This window comes from Palaemon carinicauda, chromosome 19 (assembly GCF_036898095.1).
Source record: "Palaemon carinicauda isolate YSFRI2023 chromosome 19, ASM3689809v2, whole genome shotgun sequence".
Classification (NCBI taxonomy): Eukaryota; Metazoa; Arthropoda; class Malacostraca; order Decapoda; family Palaemonidae; genus Palaemon; species Palaemon carinicauda.
This window is the reverse complement of record NC_090743.1, coordinates 50,187,006-50,213,219: the sequence shown is the minus strand read 5'-3', so window position 1 is coordinate 50,213,219 and position 26,214 is coordinate 50,187,006. Positions and strand designations below refer to the sequence as shown.

General features: G+C 40.5%; 1 protein-coding gene across 2 annotated transcripts in view; it reads left to right on the top strand.

Annotated features, from left to right (window-relative positions):
- Art4 (arginine methyltransferase 4) overlaps window positions 1-26,214 on the top strand; it is a 188,398-nt gene that overhangs the window by 130,168 nt on the left and 32,016 nt on the right. For both annotated transcript variants that reach the window (XM_068393560.1, XM_068393561.1), the window contains exons 10-11: window positions 18,130-18,317; window positions 22,737-22,817. In XM_068393560.1, coding sequence (XP_068249661.1) covers window positions 18,130-18,317; window positions 22,737-22,817 — 269 coding nt within the window. The remainder of the gene's footprint in view (window positions 1-18,129; window positions 18,318-22,736; window positions 22,818-26,214) is intronic.

Here is a 26,214-nt window from a genome sequence, read left to right as displayed (position 1 = left end):
TTCGGTTTAACTTCTTGTGCTCGGACATTTCATGAATTGAAGGCTATGGACCCATCGATTTATGTTTGCTGTCTCTACTTATTGCATTGGCTATTTCTCTGATGAACTACTTAGGTTGTGAAGTTCCATTTGGTAAAGCTTTTTTATGCAGTATACATTTAGCCCTTTTTACTTACAAAGGAGTCCTATTGTGTATCTATGTTCCCTGTTTTGTTGTATTCTAAATTCTTGGTGTATTCCTTCTGTTTTATCTAGTTACAACGTCTGTAGTCTAGCTTTTTTATAATTTTCCTTTCATATAAATGAGGAATATTTACCTGAAACCTAACTATTTTGTGGTCACTTTTGCCAATATTTTCACCTACTGAAACACTGGATTTTAAATTTTCTTCTGTTGTTGGCACAATATCTAGTATGTTGATGGGATGGTCTGTATATTACTAGTATAGTCAAACTTCTAGCTACGAAAGAGATGGCTTACAAAATTTTCACTTCATGTAAGGAGATGCGAAGAATTTTACGACTCGGATCACGAAAATTTTTTCGGATAACGAAAGCCGGTACAGAGCGGTAGCCCGACCGTATCCGAGACGGATTTAAAAATTTGCGCGCCGCCAGCCCGTAAACTCGCTACCATCCTCCTGCATTCCCATTGGTTATCTCCCTACTTGGATGCTAGTTATCACCATGAGATCGTGCTCTCCTATTGGTTGGCATCTACTGTACTGTATCCCATCTACGCATTGGCGTTCCTATGTCTTTTCGTTCCGGGCGGTATCGTACACATTTACTCAGCGTTTGTGATTTCGCTTTCGTAACAATTTTATAGTACGTATTGTTATCGTGTGTGATACTTACATTACATTATTAGCCATGGGTCCCAAGGAAGTCACTACTGATGTCAAGGCAAAGAAGAGGATGATACTTTCCATGAAGGTTGAAATAATCAAGAAATACGAGGCTGGCATGCGGGTAAGTGTGCTCGCGAAGGAATATGGCCGAAATCCGTCTACGATAGGAACGATCCTGAAGTAGAAGGAAGCTATCAAAGCAGCAACACCTTCTAAGGGCGTGACTGTTTTTTCCAGGAAGAAGAGCCAAATGGCTGGAGACACTATCACTGAAGCGATAATCTGCCAGAAAGCCATCGCCGTTTTCAGTGATCTCATGCTTGCTTAGGCCGAAGCCAATGTTGGAGAAGAAACATCGAAGCAGGAACCTCCAGAGTTCAAGGCTTCTTGTGGGTGGGTTGAAAAATTTAAGAGATGCTCAGGCATTCATTCAGTGGTGCATCATGGGAAGGCTGCAAGTTCGGACACGAAAGCGCCCAAAGCCATTGTTAAGACGTTCGACGAGTTGACTGTCTGGGAAGGCTACAGTCCCCAGCAAGTCTTCAATTGCGATGAGACTGGGATTTTTTTTTTTTTTTTTTTTTAAATGCCTCTTCAAACGTACATCACGTCAGAAGAAAAGAGGCTACCTGGGCATAAGCCTATGAGGACAGGCTTACCCTTGCACTCTGTGCAAATGCCAATGGGGATTGCGAGTTGAAACCCCTGCTTATCCAGGAGCACCAAGAGGAATTTACGATGGATAACCTGAAGGAGTTGGAGGCCATGCGAGTAAACATCGTTCAGGAAGAATACAGCGGGGCCGAGGAAGATGACGGCAGAAATTAAAGAAGGTCTAGATGGCCATTTTAAAATGGTGGCTCTCGTAGAAAAGAGACACCCAGAAAAAATTCTTACATGTCATGCGCTTGAGTACTGTAATGAAGTTTGCTGGAGTTATTTCAGGAAAATGTTAAGAAGCAGGTAGGAACAAGCTTCTTTAGCCGAATATTTTATTAAGAGGCATTTGCTAGAAGCAGACCAAGCGCCAGCTAAGAAACAAAAGAAAAGTGGCAGTGATGAAGAAAATATATAGTGTAATTAAATTTAGAGAATAGAAAACATAAATTAAGAAAAAAAAGTAAAAAAAAAAAATTTATTTCAAGTTTATCGTAAAGTTAAGTGTTAATATTTCCTGCCATTTGTAGATGCATTTCCTAAAATTAAGTGTTAATGTTTTCTGTCATTTATAAATTTGTTTTGTAAAGTTGAGTGTTTACTTTTTTTGCCACTTGTACGTAAACGTTTTCCGCTGTTTTCATCCTCTACCGCCCCACACTTCGCTCTCGGACATGGCTTCACGCCAAAGGTAAGGTTCCACATTTTTGTTATTGTATTTTTACTGTTTGCCCTAATTAAACTCTTCTTTTTCAGATTATGAATGTTAATTTATTATTAAATGTGGTGCACATCCTTTTTATAATCATTTAATGTGATGTTTTTCTAGGGCCTGGAACGAATTAGGCTATTTACATGTAAAAGGCGACTCGCTACATGAAAAAATAACTTTACGAAAGCCCTTATGTAACCAATTAATTTTGTGTTGCGAGGCATCACTGTATAGACATGTTTTTTCCTATGGTGTTAATATTTGGACCTATCACTTCACATTCAGTTTCTAATTCAATTTCTATGGTGTATAAGTGATTTTTAACATAGAGCATTACCCCTTGACCTTTTTTGATAAAGTGATCCTTCTTGAAAAGCTTGAAACCTGGGATTTCTTATTCTCCGATAAAATCCTTTGTTTTTATCTCAAATCCAGGCTATGACATCTATTTACTCACTAGCTATCATTATCTTTTTCTCTTCCTCTGTGGCTTTGCTAGTTTCTCTAATTTACTAGTGTTTTAGTTTTACCTTGATCTGCATCCAAGTATTCTGCCAAATTTCCTCTATTTGTTGTTGGAGGATTTTCTAAGGGTCTAGTTTGTTCTGGGTCTATTGTATTTCAGTAATTGTACAGACTGAGATTTAGTTGGTTTCCATATACTCTCTTGCCATCTTTACTAAAGTGTATTCCGTCTCTTGTGTGTAATTTTATCCTGCCGTAGAATGTCCCAAAGATCTGTAAATTTTACTTTCTTTTTCTGTCAAGTGGACTTAAGCCTTTCATTTATCCCTGTGGCCTTACAGAGGGTGAAGTGGCTGACATTGAGTCTTGGGAGAATACCTCTAACTATAGTATTATTAGTCTTGTTTCTAGCCGTTTCAACAGTTTTTTTTTTTTCTAGCTGTTTAACCAAAGGTTCTGTTTGGTCAGCAATATCCTTTCTTAGAATAGGTCATTTCCAGTTGCCTTTACAGTAATAGTGGTCTTCTTGTTCTCTGTTGTAGTTTTACTAACTACTATTTTTATCTTCTGTGCGGTGTTATCTGGATAGGATCTGACCTTTCTCCTCTTTTTGAGGCCGAAGTGATCCCCTTGGTCCTTTACTGTAGAGTCTCCAAATAACAACATCTTGTCTTCCTCTTCCTCTGCTAGGGGGTGAATCTGTTTTTGGTGGTAGTTACATTTTTGGGCTCAGCCATGTCGTCCTGATAGAAGGTTCCTTTAGGCAACTTTCTAAGGGATATTGGGCTACAGTGATACTCCCAGAGAATTGACCACAGGCCTCCAGAACTCTAACTCCTGGCACAAGTATCCTTAAAATAACTCTTAAGGATATCGTATAATATCAGGGGAAGTATTTCTCAATACGACACATGGCAATCTTCACCCCGAATAGAGTTTTTGCTCTGAGGGGGAAGAGTGGCGAAATTGAAGGGGAGCTGTCATCAAGGTTACCCGGTGGAGTACTTCTACGGCATAAACTATTCCTTTTGTAGTAGCGAATTAAACATGGTGTATCTCCCAACTGTTCTCGGTTTTGTTACTATTTCAAGGATTATTACCATGCAATCTTCAGCATCTTCATCCTCTGGAAAGTTGAGTACTGTATTTAATCTTTCCTGTGTATAATTTTTGGCTCCCTTCTCACAGTTAAATTTGCTTGGAGCAGACCCTGCACCAGAGGCGGCCATTTTGGACCGCTGTCGTACGCCATAAATGCTTTATTTAGTTAGTAGTACGACATCCCCGGTATTTAGCTTTAATGAATTATAGCTATTTAGATAAATTATACTAGTGAAGATTAGATTACACATGTAATATATCCCCCTCTGTTAAACGTTTCGATAGTATATGATCGGGCCTCGGTGATGTAGCGTAGCCAAGATCCCAACTCGAGTTAGGCTAACCTAATGCGTTTTAGTACACATTAGTAACGTTATCCCCGTTTATCCTCTTGTATCGTTTTATGAATTCAATCGGAGATAGCACATCTCCTAGAATTACTAGCATACTTCGATACTCGTCTCTTAGAGATTTAAGGTTAAACCCTTCCTTCCCTCTGAGTGCCGCCATTAGGCGGCAACCCTATCTTTGGTCTTGCCATAGAGTAGTGTACTCCGGCTTGACTGGGATAGTGTTTCTGTCCATTCTCTTTGCCGGTGAGTATCCCGGCTTTGAGATATGACAGTAACTCTGAGTATTCAGTCTTGTTGTTGGCAACTCTACCGATGGGGATTAATCATTCCCCTGCCGGTTTTACAGTTGCCAGCATAGGAAGCCCGGCATCCCTAGCCCACAACCGATAGTGGTAGTACAGTTGCCGCCACCTTCTCCCATGTGGTCTAGAAGACATGTCTTATATCCGGCAATGTCTTAGGCTGAGGAATCGTTATTCTTCTGCAGCCCAAGACGGCACCGGCATAGGAAACTATGTTTCCTTGTTTTGCTGCCAATAGTGGGAGGCAGATGTGCCACCTGTTTTCTATGCAAAATATAATACCCTTTCCCTTCCCCTTCTGTCCTTTAGTGACGGCTGTGGCCGTTGTTCTACAATCTCCCCGCTTGCCGAGGCTGATTACGATGCCGGCCGGGCTCCTACAAAGGCGGCTAGATTGCCACTTCAACCTTCCCCCTAACGGAAGGAAGGCTTCAGGAAAGGTTGTGCTGGCCATGACAGCTGCTGGTGGGAGACCCTATACAACTTTTGAGTATTCTTCAGTCCTCTCTTGGACTGCCATCCACAAACCCTGGAACCGGCAGTACACCCGACAACAGATATTGTGGCTGGATGGAAGCTTGAATTAATACATTCTTTCCCCTTCCATTTGAATCCTCATTCTGGAAAGAAGGCAGTAGAGACAGTAGTCCCTACAACCCTATTTATTGTACTAAACTATAATACGGTAGCCCTTCTCTCCATGCTTTCTCTCTCTATCGGCTAGTGCCACCAGGTACAAGCCTAGCCGGCAGTATGCCGGCAGAACTACAGTATAAGACTATACAGTTACCAGTATTTCTGCAGTATAGTAGATACAGCAGTTAGAAAACTACAGTATATAATATACAGTTGTATAATTTCCAACATATTCTGTGTTCCCTTTCACAGTCCATTGTTGAGACTGCTTTATGGTTGAAATGAAGTATTCCTTCAATATCCTGATGGATCTTAGATCATCAGAACATAATATCCTCTACAGTATTAATATTCATTTGTGAAGGAGTTAGTGCTAGTATACTCTGTTCTAGAGCTATTCCACCTTTATTTCCCTAATTAGGAAATTTTAAATATTAATATTTAGGGAGGTCACAGCAATTGTCTGGACAGGAAACGCAGATATATGTCTTTACTATTTCTTTTCTAGCTTACTATCCTAAGCTATAATTATAATAGTAAGATCTATTATTAATGCATGTAATCGATTTATCAGTATGATAAATTACCCCATACTCATTTCACTCTTTCTTTCTTTACAGGAGGAGCTCAAGGTGAAGTGTGCAGTCATTTACTGCATCCACAAGAGTAAGAACTTTTGTGGTCACAACATGTGCAGGTCTCATGCCACCTGCTCCATCGCAACTGGGACCCCAAGGGTTGCAACGTCTGCTAGGCCTTGATGACCGAGGGTTTTGGCGATCCCAAGAAGTCGGAGTTGAGGGATGCTGCGAGGGAAACGCTTCGGAATTGGGTAAGAGGGTTCCAGAAGAACTCTCCAGGACCTTACCTACCAAGCAAGTCGGTTAGAAGCCTGCTGTTCCCTAAGACAACATCTGATGCGGTTGTGCCCCTGGCACAGCCCGAGCCTCCCTGCATACAACTAGCAATAGAGGCCAACATCAATAAGGCTCTAGAAGGCATGGACATCCATCAGGAAAGGATGTCAAGAGGTGTCCTCTGACACTGAAAAGGATCTCCTTCAAGAAGACCCTGAAGAAGAGGTGGTCCAGCCACCCGAGGAGGGAGAAGGATCCGGTTCGACAGAGACGGAAGACCCTCTACTGTCTGTGACGTCATTTCAGCCTGTGCCGTCACCCTCATCGGCTCCAACCCCTCAGCCAGCCCTGCTGTTCCCCACGGGCCAAGAGTTCATGGCGCAGATCCAGCAGTTGATGGATACTTTCTGGAAGGAACAGCTTGAGATGAGAAAGGAAGTCAGGGAAGCACACCGTGCAGCTGCTTCTCGCGGCTCCTACAAGCAGCCTAGAGTCTGACTTGCCTCAATGCTCCGAAACCAACCACTGGAGGTATGCGGAGTTCATGCCCTTGATGAATGGGAAACTCTATGTCTCGGAGAAGATGGGAGCCATACCCCTCGACGATCTCCAGTTCTGGCCAAACCTTGCGGCTTACCTGGAGTCCTTCATCAGACTGAAGAATGAAGCTGCATCTAAAGAAGAGACGGAACCTAAGGAGATCCATGACAAGGCACAGGCTCTCTTGACGAGTAGCCTGAAGAAGGCAGGTTACACGAACTCCAAAGTTTCTGCGTTGAGCAAGAAGCACCCTACCTTCCTTGTTCTTTCAACCAGAGCTTTTCCCTTCACGTCAAAAGCTCTCCACTGCGTGCTGAAGGCAGTTGATGCAGGCAAACCATGCCCTACGCTAGAGGAGTGTAGACCATTGTCTCTAGCCCTGCCTACAGGCGAGAAGGACTGGAACGAGGTCCATCTAACCTTCTCGGTCACAAAGCTAGACGCTGATATTGCAGGACAGCAGTTCAACGAGAACCTCCCGAAGCTGTCGGACTTTCCTCTGAAGAGATTACAGGAGACGAAAGAGACTAGCCGCCTCTCTGTCCCTCCAGAACTGTATGGAGATGTGTGCAGGCATCGCAAGCACCCCACACATGTATACAGTCCTAGCCAAGATGCACATGACTACACTGGTCAAGGACATCTATGCTTTTGTGAAGGCCAGGAGGGCCTGTAGAGAGTTTGTGTTTGCCAGTGCAAAGGTCAAACATGAACCCAGGAGGTTGATCGCTTCCTGTATCTGGGGCAAGGACCTCTTCCCAAAGGAAGCAGTCCAAGAGGTGGTTGCCAAAGCCACCACGGAGAATAGGAACCTTCTCCAAAAGTGGGGCATGTCTGCCAAAAAGAAATCTTCCAACGATGCTGGTCCCCAACCCAAGAGGAAGACGAAGAAGCCAAGACTGCCTCACCGACCTGCGCAACATCCCACGGCTACCATGACCACGGTGCCCCAAATAGTTGCTCAGCCGCAAACCACTTTCCAGATGGTGCCTCAACAGCTGGTAACCCAGTCACCAGCCTTTAACCCAGGCTTTGAGAGGCACACCACTACCTTTCGCCCGAAAGGTAGAGGGTCTAGACGAGGCTATTCAAAGAAACCCCTCAAGAGGTAGAGGAGGACGTGGTCATGGTAACAAACCCTCCGGATCATCCAAGCAATGTTAACTTTGCAACGCAATAGGACCCTGTTACCAAAAGGGGCGTACACAGTCTCAATAGACCTAGCAATGCTTACTGGCACCTTCCAGTCAGCCGCCCCCTCTCCTCCTACCTAGGATTCAAGCTACAGAAGACAAAGTATGTCTTCAGAGCCATGCCCTTTGGACTAAACATAGCCCCAAGGATTTTCACGAAACTTGCGGACACAGTCGTACAACAGCTACGCTTAGAAGGCATTCAGGTAGCAGCATACCTGGACGACTGGCTGGTGTGGGCAGCATCCAAGACTGCTTGTCTGCAGGCAGCCACAAAGGTGATCCAGTTCCTGGAACATCTGGACTTCAAGATAAACTACAACTCCAGCTCAAGAGTTTTAATGGTTGGGAATCCATTGGAACTTGCAGTCACACCACCTCTCCATTCCACCGAGGAAGAGGAGAGAGAGAGCAGGTTCTGTCAAGAGATTACTGAAATCCTCCAAGATTTCAAGACGCCAACAGGAAAGAGTACTGGGCTCTCTCCAGTTCACAGCAGTAACAGACCCAGTGGTAAGAGCACAGCTGAAGGATGCGTCAGGAGGCTGGAGAAGATACGCATCAAACGCTCGAAGAGATTAACAGAGACCGACATTGACACCGACACCGACTTTACTGCGATCGCTTCTGAGGCCGTGATCGAAGGTCAAGAGCCTCGCAAGGACTAATCCCTTACAACCACCTCAACCGCCAGTAGTCATCCACACGCATGCCTCAACGGAAGGATGGGGAGGTCATTCCCATCAAAGGAAAGTTCAAGGGACCTGGTCACTCCAGTTCAAGACCTTTCACATCAACTTTCTGGAGGCCATGGCAGTCCTCCTAACATTGAAGAAATTATCCCCTCACAGATCAGCCGATATCAAGTTGGTCTTGGACAGCGAGGTGATAGTGAGATGTTTGAATTGACAAGGCTCGAGATCACCTTACATCAACCACGTGATGTTGGCCATTTTTCGCTTAGCAAGAAAGAAAAGATGGCACTTATCAGCAGTTCAGCTACAAGGGTTCTGCAATGTGACGGCGGACGCTTTATCCAGGTGAAAGCCGATAGAGTGAGAGTGGTCCCTAGACGCAGACTCATTCTCCTTCATCTTGGAAAAAGTCCCAGAACTGCAAATCGACCTCCTCGCAACGAGCGACAACAAGAAACTACCTCGATACGTAGCCCCATACGAGGACCCTCCGGCAGAAGTGATGGACGCCATGTCCCTCGATTGGAACAGATGGAATCATATCTATCTGTTCCCGCCAACAAATCTCCTGCTGAAGGTCCTCAACAAGCTAAGATCCTTCAAGGGGACAGCAGCAGTGTTGGCTCCCAAATGGCCCAAGAGCAATTGGTTCCCTCTAGTGATAGAACTGAGGCTGAGGCTGTTTCCTCTACTGAACCCAGTTCTATCCCAACTGGTTCAGAAGTAGACTGTCTACGCTTCATCATTGAGAACCCAAAACCTACATCTCATGATTTTCTCGCCTTAGCAGTCAAGAAAAGGTTTGGGATCTCAAAAGACAACATCGACTTTATAGAAGAATAAAAGTCAAAGTCAACCATAAGACAATATGAATCATCTTGGAAGAAGTGGGTCTCCTTTGTCAAAGCAAACAAACCGACAGAAATCTCGATAGACTTCTGCTTGTCCTTCTTCATCCACCTTCATGAGCAAGGCTTGGCTTCCACCACGATAACTACGTGTAAGTCAGCTTTGACTAGACCTCATCTATACGCCTTCCAGGTGGACCTGGTGGACCTGGTTGACTTGGGCGGTGAGTCACCGCCCAAGTCAACCAGGTGTGTGACCCTGGGCGGTTGGGCGGCGGGGGGCCGGGCTTGGCTGCTTGCGACACCTATCTGAATTTGGTACGGAAATGGTACGATTAAGTACGGGAAAAAAATCGTACTTTCGTACCGTAATATCGAACCGTACTTACATCCCCCAAAAAACCGTACCGAACCGTACCGTACCACATGCCCTGCCCGCAGGTCATGATCCGAGAAAAATTGCTTCCTCGCTGAATTTCTTTAAGCATATGGACTTTGATAGACTCCGCTCATATAGAGGTTGGAAATCCTCCAGAGTCTTTTATAAACATTATGCGAAGCAAGTGCATAAAATAAAACACTTTGTGGTGGCGGCAGTTATTGTGGTAAAACCTGTCGTCTAGTGCTGCGATGAACAGTGAACTGTTTGTGACTTTACAGTGTAAAGGGTGAACAGCTGTTAGCACCTTTTGAGTGTAATACCTTTTATTGAGGATCACTATGGTGATTCTTGGACTGTTCGTTATAGGTGTAGAATCTAACCAATAACACCAGTGTCGTGTGTACATTTGTACTCAATGTTTAAACATATCCAACATCTAAGTGAAAATTAACCTAATAATTACACATGTTTGAGTGGCATACTAATATATATTTCTTTCCTCACAGGTGATAAATATATATGTACAGTACGTTGAAAATGTTGTTTATGTAAAAAGGATTCTATTTTAATACGTTCGTTGTTGTATTTATTTTTGTCTACAAATAGATACATAAAATGTATTTACATCTTATTCGCCCTACCAGTAGTGGAATAAAACTAGCCAGAGTCCTGAATTTATTCTTATATGTGTACATACTGATAATAACCAAATTCCATTTTGTTCTCACGAATACAACCTTGACGCTTCTATAGTCAATATTGACATATTCCCTGCAGGGGGCAGGAAGCCCTAAGTTAATTCCAAACTTGGTGTATATGACAAATAACGGTAGTGTCATATATTCATGTGGTCTGGATGACCATATAAGAATCTGAGTCAAGGTAAAGGCACTTATACAAACCACAGATATAGTACTTTCAAGTAATTATCTGATAAACTTCCATCAAGACGACATGGCTGAGCCCAAAAAACAGATTTTGAGTAAAGCATAAAATCTATTTTTGGGTGATATGGCCATGTCGTCCTGATGGACCCGCCCTCCTTTCTAAAAAAGGAGTATACATATATGTAACAAATCCCCTCCCGAAACTACTCTATCTGCATCTATTCATGCTTAATTGCAACAAGGAATAGTTTACGCCGTAGTAGTACAGGAAGGGGATCCACCGGGTAACCTTGATGACGGCTTTCCTTCAATTTCGCCACTCTTCCCCCTCAGAGAGAAAACTCTATCCGGAGTGAAGATTGCCATGTGTCGTATCAAGAAATACGTCCCCTGATATTAAACGATATCCTTAAGAATTATTTTAAGGATACTTGTGCCAGGAGTTAGAGTTCTGGAGACCTGTGGTCAATTCTCTGGGAGTATCACTACAGCCCAATATCCCTTAGAAAGCTGCCTAAAGGAACCTTCCATCAGGACGACATGGCCATACATACATACATATACCAAGGCACTTCAACCAATTTTGAGGGGTAGCTGACATCAACAAATGAAACAAAAACAAAAAGGGGACCTCTACTCTCTACGTTCCTCCCAGCCTAACAAGGGACTCAACCGAGTTCAGCTGGTACTGTGAGGGTGCCACAGCCCACCCTACCCCATTATCCACCACAGATGAAGCTTCATAATGCTGAATCCCCTACTGCTGCTACCTCCGCGGTCATCTAAGGCATCAGAGGCAGCAGCAGGGCCTACCGGAACTGCGTCACAATCGCTTGCCATTCATTCCTATTTCTAGCACGCTCTCTTGCCTCTCTCACATCTATCCTCCTATCACCCAGAGCTTCCTTCACTCCATCCATCCACCCAAACCTTGGCCTTCCTCTTGTACTTCTCCCATCAACTCTTGCATTCATCACCTTCTTTAGCAGACAGCCATTTTCCATTCTCTCAACATGGCCAAACCACCTCAACACATTCATATCCACTCTAGCTGCTAACTCATTTATTACACCCGTTCTCACTCTCACCACTTCGTTCCTAACCCTATCTACTCGAGATACACCAGGCATACTCCTTAGACACTTCATCTCAAACACATTCAATTTCTGTCTCTCCATCACTTTCATTCCCCACAACTCCAATCCATACATCACAGTTGGTACAATCACTTTCTCATATAGAACTCTACATTGATTCCCAACCCTCTATTTTTTACTACTCCCTTAACTGCCCCCAACACTTTGCAACCTTCATTCACTCTCTGACGTACATCTGCTTCCACTCCACCATTTGCTGCAACAACAGACCCCAAGTACTTAAACTGATCCACCTCCTCAAGTAACTCTCCATTCAACATGACATTCAACCTTGCACTACCTTCCCTTCTCGTACATCTCATAACCTTACTCTTACCCACATTAACTCTCAACTTCCTTCTCTCACACACACTTCCAAATTCTGTGACTAATCGGCCAAGCTTCTCTTATGTGTCTGCAACCAGTCCAGTATCATCCGCAAACAACAACTGATTTACCTCCCATTCATGGTCATTCTCGTCTACCAGTTTTAATCCTCGTCCAAGCACTCGAGCATTCACCTCTCTCACCACTCCATCCACATACAAGTTAAACAACCACGGCAAAATCACACCTCCCTGTCTCAGCCCCACTTTCACCAGAAATCAATCACTCCCTTCATTTCCTATCCTAACACATGCTTTACTACCTTTGTAGAAACTTTTCACTGCTTGCAACAACCTTACACCAACTCCATATAACCTCGTCACATTCCACATTGCTTCCCCATCAACTCTATCATACGCTTTCTCCAGATCCATAAACGCAACATACACCTTACCTTTTGCTAAATATTTCTCGCATATCTGCCTAACTGTAAAAATCTAATTCATACAACCCCTACCTCTTCTAAAACCACCCTGTACTTCTAAGATTACATTCTCTGTTTTATCCTTAATCCTATTAATCAGTACTCTACCATACACTTTTCCAACTACACTCAACAAACTAATACCCCTTGAATTACAACACTCGTGCACATCTCCTTTACCCTTATATAGTGGTACAATACATGCACAAACCCAATCTACTGGTACCAGTGACAACACAAAACACATATTAAACAATCTCACCAACCATTCAAGTACAGTCACACCCCCTTCCTTCAACATCTCGGCTCTCACACCATCCATGCCAGATGCTTCTCCTACTCTCGTTTCATCTAGTGCTCTCCTCACTTCCTTTTGTAATCGCTATATGTATATATGTGTATATATATATATATATATATATATATATATATATATATAATATATATATATATATATATATATATATATATATATATGTATATATATATATATATGTATATATATATATATGTATATATATATATATATATGTATATATATATATATATATATATATATATATATATATATGTATATATATATATATATATATATATATATATATATATATATATATATATATATATATATATGTGTGTGTATACAGTAGAACCTCGGTTTACGAATTTAATTCGTTCCTAATGCGAACTCGTAAACAGAAAAATTCGTATCGCGAAACGAATTTCCCCATAAGAATGTTATAAAATCGAAATAATTAGTTCAACCCATCTACAAAAACCAATTTTCACTAATTTTTCCTTACACATACAGTACTCTACTGTACTCTACACAAAATTATTAAAATATTGCAGTCATTTAATGAGGAAAATATGGATATGCATGCACAGTAAACCTGAACTTTACCTTAGAGGAGTGTCGCTGCTGGCTTGATGGAGACGAGAGGAGGGGAAGGAGGAGGAGGGGGTTACTGCTTGGAGGGAGAATCTCCCTCCATGAGAACTTCAGGAACGTTGACTGGAGTTCTCTCGCGAGAATGGCGTTCACTATCACTGGTTTTGCGTTTGCGAGACTCTTGGTCGTCGTCTTTCACAGTTCTTTTCTCCCCCTTCACAAGATATTTTTCAATAGACACCTGCTTTTGTCTGTTCTTTAAAATTTTATAGAAGTGACCCACCCCATTATCGACTAATAAATTTATTGCACGGTCTGTTTCAGCCTTATTCGGGACATTTTCCTCAAGAAAACTTTTCACGTCTTCCCACTTCTTTAAAAAATCTTTTATCTCACCCGAAGACAGTGATTGTGCAGTGCCTCCCTCCTCCTCAGATGAGATTTCCTCTATTACCTCTCTTTGCTGCTGCTCGTGCAGGTCCTTCAGCTCCTCGATGGTCAGCTGCTCCTTATGCTCCTGCAGGAGGTCGTCGATGTCATCCGTGTCCACCTCCAGCCCCATTGCCTTGCCCAACGACACAATATCCTCGTCAACTGCTTCCTCCTGGTTGGGTTCGAACCCCTCGAAATCCCGTTCAGCAACGGTGTCGGGCCACAGTTTCTTCCAGGCGGAATTGAGGGTTCTCCTGGTGACTCCTTGCCAGGCTTTATCAATTAAAGTCAGGCAGTTGTAGATGGAGTAGTGATCCTTCCAAAACTCTCTGAGGGTAAGGTTGGTGCCCTCTGTTACTTCAAAGCAGCGCTGGAACATAGCTTTGGTATAAAGTTTTTTAAAATTTGAGATCACTTGCTGATCCATGGGCTGGAGTATTGGAGTGGTGTTGGGGGGTAGGAACTTCACCTTAATGAACTTGTATTCCTCCGCTATGTCCTCTAAAATGGCTGGAGGATGGGCAGGAGCATTGTCCATTAACAGCAAGGCTTTGAGTGGGAGGTCCTTCTCCAGGAGGTATCTCTTGACTTCGGGACCAAAAACCTCGTTCATCCACTCAACAAAGAAGATCCTTGTCACCCAAGCCTTCGTATTAGAACGCTACATGACGTGCAACTTTTTCTTCTGCACATTGTTCTTCTTGAAGGCTCGTGGATTCTCCGAGTGATACACCAGGAGAGGTTTAATTTTGCAATCCCCACTGGCGTTGGAACAGAACAGCAGGGTTAGACGGTCTTTCATGGGCTTATGGCCAGGAAGGGCCTTTTCTTCTGCCGTGATATAGGTCCTCCTGGGCATTTTCTGCCAAAAGAGGCCTGTCTCATCGCAATTAAACACCTGTTGGGAAACGTAGTCCTCGGAGTCCACGAGCCTTTTGAACTCTTTCACAAAAGACTCTGCTGCCTTCGTATCGGCGCTGGCCCCCTCGCCATGCCGAACAACTCTATGGATACCCGTTCTCTTCTTGAATTTTTCAAACCAACCACGGCTTGCCTTAAAACTTTGTTTTTCTGCTGATGTGCCTGGCTCACTTCTCACCAAGTCCTCGTAAATGGTTCTTGCCTTCTCGCAAATCATGTTCTCATTTACTGAATCTCCTGCGAGCTGCTTCTCATTTAACCACACCATTAATAAATTTTCTACGTCATCAAGAATAGGTGGCCATTGTTTTGACAACGACGATACACCTTTAGCTACTTTAGCGGCCTTTATTTCTTCTTTTTTCTTTAATATTGTGCATATCGTCGACTGCGAGCGATTGAAAAAACTGGCAATGTCTTTCACACGCATGCCTTGGTCATGCTTCTCGATGATCTCCTCCATCTCGATCGTTATCATCAGCTTCTTCTTACTGCTTTCCTTCTTTGACATCTTAGGAACCATTGTCTATCACAATAATACAGTACAGTACTGTAATCACAAATGAGTGAAAATAAAACAAATCACAAACCACGTGTAAAAATCACAAAGAAATCGTCCACGAATTCACTAAGTATGTATGCTATCGAGACGGCGGATACTGAGATAATGAACGAGTGAAGGGGGTAATAAAGGGGTTTAGGGGGTGGTAGGTATGCGTGGGAGGAGTCACATGACTCCATTGTGAGATGCTGTCGTTAAGTTATTTCCATGAAAAATGCGATCGGGAAGTGCGGCGTTAACACTTCCACAAAAAACGGCGCGTGGGAGGGAAATTTATATTCGTTAACTGATACAATATTCGTTAACCGAGACGAATTTTTCAGAGAAAGTCCCTTCGTAAACCGAAAAATTTGTAAGCGGAGTCGTTCGTAAACCGAGGTTCTACTGTATATATATATATATATACATATATATACATATATATATATATATATATATATCTATTTATTTGTATATATAATTTTATCAACGTATTATGAGCTGTCAAAGGACGACTTCAATATTAGTGATGCTTCATTTTTCAAATTTCGCGGGATTCAGTCTCTGACCTCGTGAGACTAGCTCAGTGACGTAGCTATATTCTTTAACCAATCAGCTTGCAGCATGAAGAAAGAGTTGCCAGATATTACATGGTTTTACATACAATAAAAGGGGAAAGGTAACATCAACTTCAGGGAGTGGGCGGAGCTATTGACGTATGTTAGCGGTAAGAATGGTTTTAATTTCCGACATTTTATCATTATTTTCTGTTTCTATTCAATAGAATGGCCTTTCATGATGATGATAATGATTAATTATCATATACTATTGACTTTGAGATTGAAAATGAAAGTGATTGTGACATATCAGCTAATGAAAGTGACGATTGTCCAAACGCAATCGGTAAAATTTATGGGTACAAACAAATCTGCCTGAAAAGGGATCTGAAAAGGATGTATAACACAAGATTGAAGTCTGAATGAATTAATTTCGTGTTGTGAGGAATTACTGTAGTGCTATGAACATTGCTCTTTTTCTCACGTCACGTGTGGCTACAGCTTCTGTAAATTTTCTTGATAGTTTCTCCATATCAAATAAGGGCATAATGTAAAAAGATGTCACTTATGCTATTCAACTTTGTAACAACTACAAGAATTGTTTACTATTGTACCATGATTGAAATACGAGCAAAACAACTTCTATCTGATTCAATTTTTTATAATAAAAAAAAAAACAGCTGTTTTTTGTTTTGTTACTTTTATCATTCTCTTTTATATTTAACTTATTGAACTAGGAGATGGGATAAAGAAATGGAGTATAGGAGGTTATTCTATTGTAATTTGGTTTCTCAAAGAAGGAACACATGATACCCGAGATTTATGAAATATTTTGGGGATTAAAATTTGGGGGTCGCACAGTGAAACCTATGATATCCTATAACATTGGTTCTGATGTAATATTCATTATTGGTTCTGATGTAATATTCATTATGAAGATATTTTGAACAAATTAAGGAATTGTATAAACATTACTTCTTGTTGTTTGTATGTGCACATATTGTTGATATAGTAGTGGGACCTTGAAATCAGTTGATCACAACCAAAGGTAAACAAAACAAAAAAGTTGGTGATACTTCATTGTTAGAACTCCCCCTAAATAGAAAAATAAATACAAAAATGCTTTAATGAATCTTATGGTATCCTATGAACCAAGAAAATGAAATAATGATATGCAGGAAGGAAATACTGATGAAATATAACCAAGATGATCACAGTATTGTGTCACAGCATGATAAATCTATTGAAACTTCATGTTTTGAGTTTGACATACGTCCAGATCAAGTTACAACCGGTTTATCGGTCCCTATTTCGGTCATAAGTTGATGACTACCTGTACATGCTCACCCTCCTCCCCACTCATTAGTGGGTTCAAGAAGGTTTGGAAGTATTTCGACTTTTTAGGCTGATGAAGTAATATGACATGTGTAGCATATTTTTATTGTTCGGTGGTGGTATTAGTTCAGTATATTGAAAGAAAACAAAATTTCCAAATTTGAGAGAGTAATTTCTATATTCCAAGCTTTTAGAGACGAAAGCAACATGAACATAAAGTTGTTATTCATGTCAAAAGTATGAAGATTGTATTAGAAGTGAGGAAGCATGGGCAAGAAAATTTCTCTTGATTGGAGAAATAGGTTTGAGATAACACCAGAGAATTTTAAATCAATCATACAGTTAAAAGTATAGATGAATTGGACTTATGAGAAAAGGTAAGGGGCAGTTGTTCAGGAAAGTAGTAAATATGAAAATAGGAGGAAGAATCATGGTAATTGTAGACCAAATACGAAATCATTGTAATCGGGCATGAATGATGACCTAGATCAGACAGGAATTTAGGCTGAAAATCACAAGAAAAAGGGAAGTGGATTAGGCCTTTTTTTAATTCCATAATAGGGAAATCTAATATAAATATCTATTACACTATATGGAGTATTAAAAAAGTGTAGTGTGTATCTTATATATCTACAGTAGTTAGTTTTTCTTTCATAAGTAGTGAATGTATATAATCCCACTTCAGTAAAACAAGTACAGTATAGTTAAAAGATTTTTGGGTCACACATTGTTTTTCTTATTAAAATACTGTACAGTGTTCAGGTCATATTCAAAATAAATTCTGTAAAGTAAATGTGTGTCGTTAATCTTCTTGAACTAGCACACACTATCCAAGTTGTGCATTTGTTGCTAAAGCTGGTAATCTCATTGAGTATCAGGAATTTAAACTGGAAATAAGTTATATTTAACCTAAAAATAATAATACTGTAATATCATTTTTCTAATGTCAATTCCTGAAATAGATATAGATATTGTATGTGTTTGCTGATCAGCAGTGACATCTTTTGTTTAATTGTGGTTTACAGACAAAGTTATAATGTTCAAATTCAAGTTCGTATCGAAGGGACCTCCACAGTAGCAAATAATACTTTAGATCTGAAGAATCCATACTTCCGTTATACTGGTGTGGCGCCACAGCCTCCTCCAGGGAATAATTCAACGTCTCCTAGTGAAAACTACTGGCATCAAGTAGATGCTCAAGGTGCTAAACAAGGTAAGTGATGGTCAGTTAATCAGTAGGTCTTTGATTTTATAGTTTGCCTTGGATTATAAAATGTATTATTAACAGTTCTTTTTTCTCTGTCATGTGTGAAATTACCTAGATAAAAGGACTCTATTAGAATACTGAAAAAAAAGGAATGAGTCTGTTGGACAACATTTTATCTCCTCATTTCTGTAACAGAAGCATGGGATGAAATAATCGCTTAGATAACTAGTACAGTACTGTAAAATCATTAAGAATGTTATGAAAGTCTATAGTTCTTGTTAAGATCAAAAGGTCACTAATGGTTTATGTAGTTTTTTGCTCTATTTCTTTGTAATAAGCAGATTTTTAGCTTAATTTACTTTATTTCTGTAAAAATTATAGCATTTTGTCAAAAATATAAGTACCCTCTTAGTTATTACTATTATTTCCTTTTGTGCATTTTTTTTTTACTGTTGTTTTTCTCCTGGAAATAGAATAAGTGTTCTAGATTGTGGAGTGATGAAGCTTCAACACATACAAAATTCTAGATTTATTTAAATGTACATATTTAAAGGTCTAAAAGTAGGGAGCATAAAAACAATTAGAATAGCGCCAACGTTATCCCTGCATGTCGTAAGAGGCGACTAAAAGGGACAGGACGAGGGGCTGGGAACCCCCTCTCCTGTATTTACAATCCTGTGAGGCATCAGCAAAGAGGTGGAGCTGGGGGGAGAGTGACTGCTCCCCGCACTCTAGTTTTGGGGTGTTTGAATGTGCATGGATGTAGTACGATAGAGAGTAAAAGATATGAGATTGGAAGTATGTTTAGGAAGAGAAGGATGGATGTATTGGCCTTGTGTGAGACAAAGATAAAAGGGAAGGGTGAAGTGATGTTTGGTGAAATGTCTGGTAGTGTCTGGAATTGAAAGGGGAAGAGCAAGAGAGGGTATGGTTTTATTGCTGAGTGAATGAATGACAGGTAAAGTAATGGAATGGAAGGAGATATCATCTAGGTTTATGTGGGTAAGGGTTAGGTTGGGTAGGGAATGTTGGTCTTTTGTCAGTGCGTATGGGCCAGGTAATGAGAAAAGTGAAGAAAAGCGGAATGAGTTCTGGAATGAATCAACTAGGTGTGTAGGAGGACTGGGTAGAAGGAATTATGTAGTTGTCATGGGTGACTTGAATGCTAGAGTGGGCGCTGGAGAGGTAGAAGGTGTCATTGGGAAGTATGGCGTACCAGGTGAAAATGAGAGGGGTGAGAGACTGGTAGATATGTGTGTTGAGCAAGAGATGGTGATAAGTTCTAGCTTTTTCAAAAAGAAAGATAAAAACAAGTATACATGGGTAAGTGTGGCAAATGGAAGAGTAGTAGAAAGGGCATTAATGGATTATGTGTTGATAACTAAAAGGATGTTTGGAAGATTGAAAGACGTGCACGTTTTTAAGGGTATGGCTAACGGTATGTCTGATCATTTTTTGGTGGAAGGAAAATTAGTTGTAGCAAAAGAGTGGGGGAATAGAATAGGTGGATGTAAAAGAGAGCTAGTGAGGGTTGAAGAGCTAATAAAACTACGGGGAAAAAGTAAATATCATGAAAGGTTGAAAATGGCATATTGCGATGTGAAAGTAAGAGAAACTGGTAATTTAGAGGAGGAGTGGAAGTTAGTAAAAGAAAATTTTGTTGGGATTGCAAGTGATGTGTGTGGCAAGAAGGTTGTTGGAGGCAGCATGAGGAAGGGCAGTGAATGGTTGAATGAAGGAGTGAAGGTAAAAGTGGAAGAGAAAAAAAGGGCTTTTGAAGAATGGCTGCAGAGTAATAGTGTAGAGAAGTATGAAAATATAAAGAGGAAAATGTGGAAGTAAAGCGCAAGGTAAGTGAGGCAAAGAGGGCATCTGACCTGAGGTGGGGTCAGGGATTGGGTCATTCATATGAAGAGAATAAGTAGTAGTTTTGGAAAGAAGTGCAGAGAATAAGGAAGGTTGGCTCAAGAATTGAAGAGACAGTGAAAGAGGGAAATGGAAGGTTGTTAAAAGAAGGGAAAGCAAGGAAAAGGTGGGCAGAATATTTTGAAAGTTTATTGAATGTTGAGGATAATAGGGAGGTAGATATAATTGCTGTTGCAGGTGTTAAGGTGCCGGTGATGGGAGATGATAATGAGAGAGAGACTACAATGGAGGAAGTGAGGAGAGCACTAGATGAAACGAGAGTAGGAAAAGCATCTGGTATGGATGGTATGAGAGCTGAGGTGTTGAAGGAAGGGGGTGTGACTGTACTTGAATGGTTGGTGAGATTGTTTAATATGTGTTTTGTGTTGTCAATGGTACCAGTAGATTAGGTTTGTGCATGTATTGTACCACTATATAAGGGTAAGGGAGATGTGCATGTGTGTTGTAATTCAAGAGGTATTAGTTTGTTGAGTGTAGTTGGAAAAGTGTATGGTAGAGTACTGATTAATAGGATTAAGGATAAAACAGAGAATGCAATCTTAGAAGTACAGGGAGGTTTTAGAAGAGTTAGTGGTTGTATGAATCAGATTCTTATAGTTAGGCAGATATGCAAGAAATATTTAGCAAAAGGTAAGGATGTGTATGTTGCGTTTATGGATCTGGAGAAAGCGTATGATAGAGTTGATAGGGAAGCAATGTGGAATGTGATGAGGCTATATGGAGTTGGTGGAAGGTAGTTGCAAGCAGTGAAAAGTTTCTACAAAGGTAGTAATGCATGTGTTAGGATAGGAAATAAAGTGAGCGATTGGTTTCCGGTGAGAGTGGGACTCAGACAGGGATGTGTGATGTCACCGTGGTTGTTTAACTTGTGTGTTAATGGAGTGGTGAGAGAGGTGAATGTTCGAGTGCTTGGACGAGGATTAAAACTGGTAGACGAGAATGACCATGAATGGGAGGTAAATCAGTTGTTGTTTGCGGATGATATTGTACTGGTTGTAGACGTTGTTTGCGGATGATACTGTACTGGTTGCAGATGCGGAAGAGAAGCTTGGCCGATTAGTGACAGAATTTAGAAGGGTGTGTGAGAGAAGGAAGTTGAGAGTTCATGTGGGTAAGAGTAAGGTTATGAGATGTACGAGAAGGGAAGGTGGTGCGAGGTTGAATGTCATGTTGAATGGAGAGTTACTTGAGGAGGTGGAGCAGTTTAAGTACTTGGGGTCTGTTGTTGCAGCAAATGGTGGAGTGGAAGCAGATGTACGTCAGAGTGAATGAAGGATGCAAAGTGTTGGGGGCAGTTATGGGATTAGTAAAAAATAGAGGGTTGGGCATGAATGTAAAGAGAGTTCTGTATGAGAAAGTGATTGTACCAACTGTGATGTATGGGTCGGAGTTGTGGGGAATGAAAGTGACGGAGAGACGGAAATAGAATGTGTTTGAGATGAAGTGTCGAAGGAGTATGGCTGGTGTATCTCGAGTAGATAGGGTTAGGAACGAAGTAGTGAGGGTGAGAACGGGTGTAAGAAATGAGTTGGCAGCTAGAGTGGATATGAATGTGTTGAGGCGGTTTGGCCATGTTGAGAGAATGGAAAATGGCTGTCTGCTAAAGAAGGTGATGAATGCAAGAGTTGATGGGAGAAGTACAAGAGGAAGGCCAAGGTTTGGGTGGATGGATGGAGTGAAGGAAGCTCTGGGTGATAGGAGGATAGATGTGAGAGAGGCAAGAGCATGCTAGAAATAGGATTGAATGGCGAGCTATTGTGACGCTGTTCCGGTAGGCCCTGCTGCTTCCTCTGGTGCCTTGGATGACAACGGAGGTAGCAGCAGTAGGGGATTCAGCTTTGTGAAGCTTCATCTGTGGTGGATAATGTGGGAGGGTGGGCTGTGCCACCCTAGCAGTACCAGCCGAACCCGGTTGAGTCCTTTGTCAGGCTGGGAGGAACAGAGAGGAGACGTCCCCTTTTTTATTCCATTTGTTTGATGTCGGCTACTCCCCAAAATTGGGGGACGTGCCTTTGTATATGTATTTATGTACTTATAGACTTAAATTGTTGGTGTCATATCCCCTGTTGATATTGCTTCAACTATCAACACCTTGTTTTAAATTTTAACACCTGAATTTCCAGCTTTGCAGAATCATACTTTTATTAAAGGACTTAATCCCATGTGAGACCTGTAAATTTTGTCTTGATGGTTTTGGTAAATTATATTTTGGACCTTTGAGAAAGAAAACCACTTCATCATTACTATGATAATCTAAGCTGCTGTTAAAAAGGAAACTTCAAATAGTTTTATCATGCTCTGGTTAAACTATTCTTTATAACTACTACTATAGTAGTAAGCTTTGTGCAAAGATTAATAACTTAATTGTCAACAAGCTAGTTTCTTTCTAGTGTGTGTATTTTGGAAGTTACCACATTATTATTTAGGAAATAATTACAAGTATTTAACTTTATTTTTAATGTTTTCTGGCAATTGATTAATCTACAGCTTTTTTTCCAGCTCTCAATATGGTGAATGGGGTGACCATAAATGGCCTTGGTGAAGTCGCCCTCGATCAGGGAACATCACTCATTAATTTAGGTAAATAACATTGTTTGTTGTCTCCTAGTACAGTAGTGCTTGATAACAGTCCTTGTTTTTGTTCATTATTTTATATCCATTGGATCATGGAGGGATGTCTTTTAAGCTGTGGCTACCACTCACAAGTAGGACTTAATAATTACATATCCAAATTGCTTCAACTTGAATGTTTGTATTCCTGATTAGTTGATAAGTTATTTGTTAATTATTACAACCTTTGATTTTCTTTTGGTTTTCTGAGCTTTGTGTGGATCAATATCTCCTGGTTGCATGTTTAGTACTGTAAGTACATTTCATGAAGAAATATGATTTCTATAGCTTTTCTCTTCTCTTGATTATTGCAAAATATATTGGTAAAGCTTGAAAGGACAGAAGAAAAAAAAATTATAAATTCCAAAAAAGTGTTTCATCACAAATTCATTACTTTATCATAGCATGGTCATGTGCAGCACATGATCCAGACATATTCTAAGTTGGCCCATACTGTATTTGTACCTTTAGAATTATTCAAGGTTACTGCTATTTCAGGCTTTTCTTTTTCAATTATATGATGGTCAGTGAGTCTTCTACTAAGGTTTATGAAAAGAATCAATACTATCCTTAACTGGAAAGCTTAGTGGTCTCTCCATTCCTATCGGAAAGTTGTTTCTAGAACTTTTCTATTTGAAAAAGATAGAGTTCCCTTCTTTGTTTTTAAGCTTCCAAAGTCAAGCACTATTGTGGCTTTCATTTTGTTAGTAGGTCGTTGGGATAAGGTGAAAGGATAGAACCTCGCCGGATACATCTACTGTAATCTGGTAGCTTACTCTCTCCTCTCGACAGGCTTTAATGGCAATTAGTCTTGTCATTAGTTGGTCCTGGTGTCTTCTTTCGTAAGTCAGGTGCCGGCAAGAACCATTTTCGTGAGGCTTGCAGTTTGCCATGTCTTCAGTGGAACTTTCAGGCCTATCCCTGCCTGTGCTTTTATGACTTATTTGAGTTTCCTTTTACAGGATTGCCTTTTCCTTAGATAAACTATTCTTGGAGGAAGGGAACAAGCTAAGCTCTTCTATATACAGAAACTACTTGATAAGTCAGACTAAAAGGGTACAGTATGTCCTGAGAGAAATGCCTTCAGGTACCTTGATCCCAATTCCTTTGGATTTCGAGCCTATTCCTAAAATTTGGTTTGAGATTTGATATCCATTCAGCTCCCTTCCTTTTTTCTTTCAGTCCTAGTTACTAACTGTCTTTTTTTCTAGTTACCACTTTGTAGGTCATAATCAAACAGACCAGTCTTCATTCTCTTTTCTTGCTGATAGCCATCCTAAGCAGGAAACTAATTTTCCATGTAGTTTGGCAAGTTTTATTTTGGCAATAAATGGCTCTACGGAAAATTTCTGTCAATACTGTACCTTTTCTGGCGTAGTCGTCCCTCAACCTCTATGGATCTTAAGGTTAGTTCTAATAGATGTAAAATAAGGTGCCCCATTGATTTCTTGCCCTTAGAGGCCTCTTCAGTGAAAACCTCATACAAAATCTCTATAAATGTCTCCAATAAATCTAGATCTGAAGATTCTCCAATTGACACACTCATAGGGAAAAGTGGCTTTGCTGTTGGGAGGAGTCAAGATAATTTGCTAGATCTGGTAATGTCTTTACAATCATTTTCATTATTGATTCTTTTTCAATATTAAATTTTTTCTCGAGTAAGTAGTGGGTTTTTTTTTTTATGTATGTACTTCATCGTCCACTTACCATTAGGGAAGCATTTCCAGTTTTTCATCTACCTGGGTTTATGGTGGCCAATTGGTAACATCCCTGCCTGGTGATCGCCAAACTGGAGTTAGAGGCCCACTTAAACTCGTTGATTCCTTTAATGGCTGCAACCTCACCATCCTTGTCAGCTGAGGATGGGGTTTTTGGGTGAGCCTATAGGTCTACCTGCTGAGTCATCAGTAGCCATTGCTTGGGCCTACCTAGTCCTAGCTTGGATGGAGAGGAGGTTAGGGTGCTGATCTTTATATATACATGATCAGTCTCAAGGTTATTGTACTTGTTAGGGCAACATAACTGTCCCTTGCCTCTGCCATTCGAGAACAGCCTTTAAACCACAAGCGTTTATATAACTATGGGAGATTAGAGAGATACATTCTTTTGCCCTGCTAGTGCCTCGTTGTTCCACTTGATATCACCTTAGATGATTTCACTATCCATGTTGCTTTTGGCATCTTAAGATTGGCTCAACCTTTGCCCAGCACCTGAATTGCAAGGTTCCTTGTTTTTGAAAGTTGCTAAGATTATTGTTCTCATCTTAGCCCAATAATTACAACAGCATGATCTGCAATTTTAAGAGGAACATTTATCATCTCCTTAGTTATCACAATTTTTTTCTTGGTGGTAAGATTCAGGTATCTCCTTTTTCATTCCTTGTTCAAGTTGAGCCTAATACTTTTAACAATGTTTCCTCTTCACAACCCCTTGGCTTTGTCCAAACTAGGGAAGATTACGCTAAAGTGATTCACTTAAGGGACCGTCCGCTATGTTGTGCCTTTTTTTCTAATTATTCAAAATACACAATTTCTATATATGTTTTAGAAATATATAAAATACCTTCATCATGAAAAAAATTTCAAGTCATTTGATAAAAAACACTTTGATTTATTAGCAAAAATCATGATTTAAAGAAAAATAAAATTGGTAGATTTTTTTTCACTTATATGACACCAATTGTATTGAAAATCATACCATCAAAACTTCTTTATAAACCAAATAATTCTGTGTAATAGAATTTTGATTTCTCTTTTCTTTTTTTTTAATGATTTTTTTCGTTTAGAGGCAAGATACCGTATTTCCCTTGTCATACGACGCACCTTTTTTTCCCTGAAAAATGCCCCCAAAAATTACTTTGCGTCTTAACACTAAGATAAAATTGTATAGGGAAGTTTGACAACCCTCAAACACTCAACTAATGACATACAAGCACTCTCACTCACCAGACATAAAATATAAACCTACAATTATCATTCATAAGTTATAAATAAATTTATTTTCTTTTTATATTTCGTTTAGTGTAGTACAGTAGCAAGTTATTTGTTTTGGTAATCAGCTGATGACTCGCTAACCCTCTTCCACAAGCAAACATGCCAACTAGGTCTCCGAGCAGACGACGCTATGATATATTAGTTTATGCTGTATTTATCTATTTTCTCATATTTTGTTGATATTTTGTAATAAAACAATATTTTGATATTGAATTTAATGCTTGAGTTCCGAAATAATACAAACAGACAGTTTCTGAATGACATTGTAGAAATACATCTCACTGTTAGTTGAGTGCAGTGTTACAAAGTTAGCAGGAAACTAGACCTAGAGTCACATACATGGGCAAAAGTATTCCACCTAGATGAATTTCTAG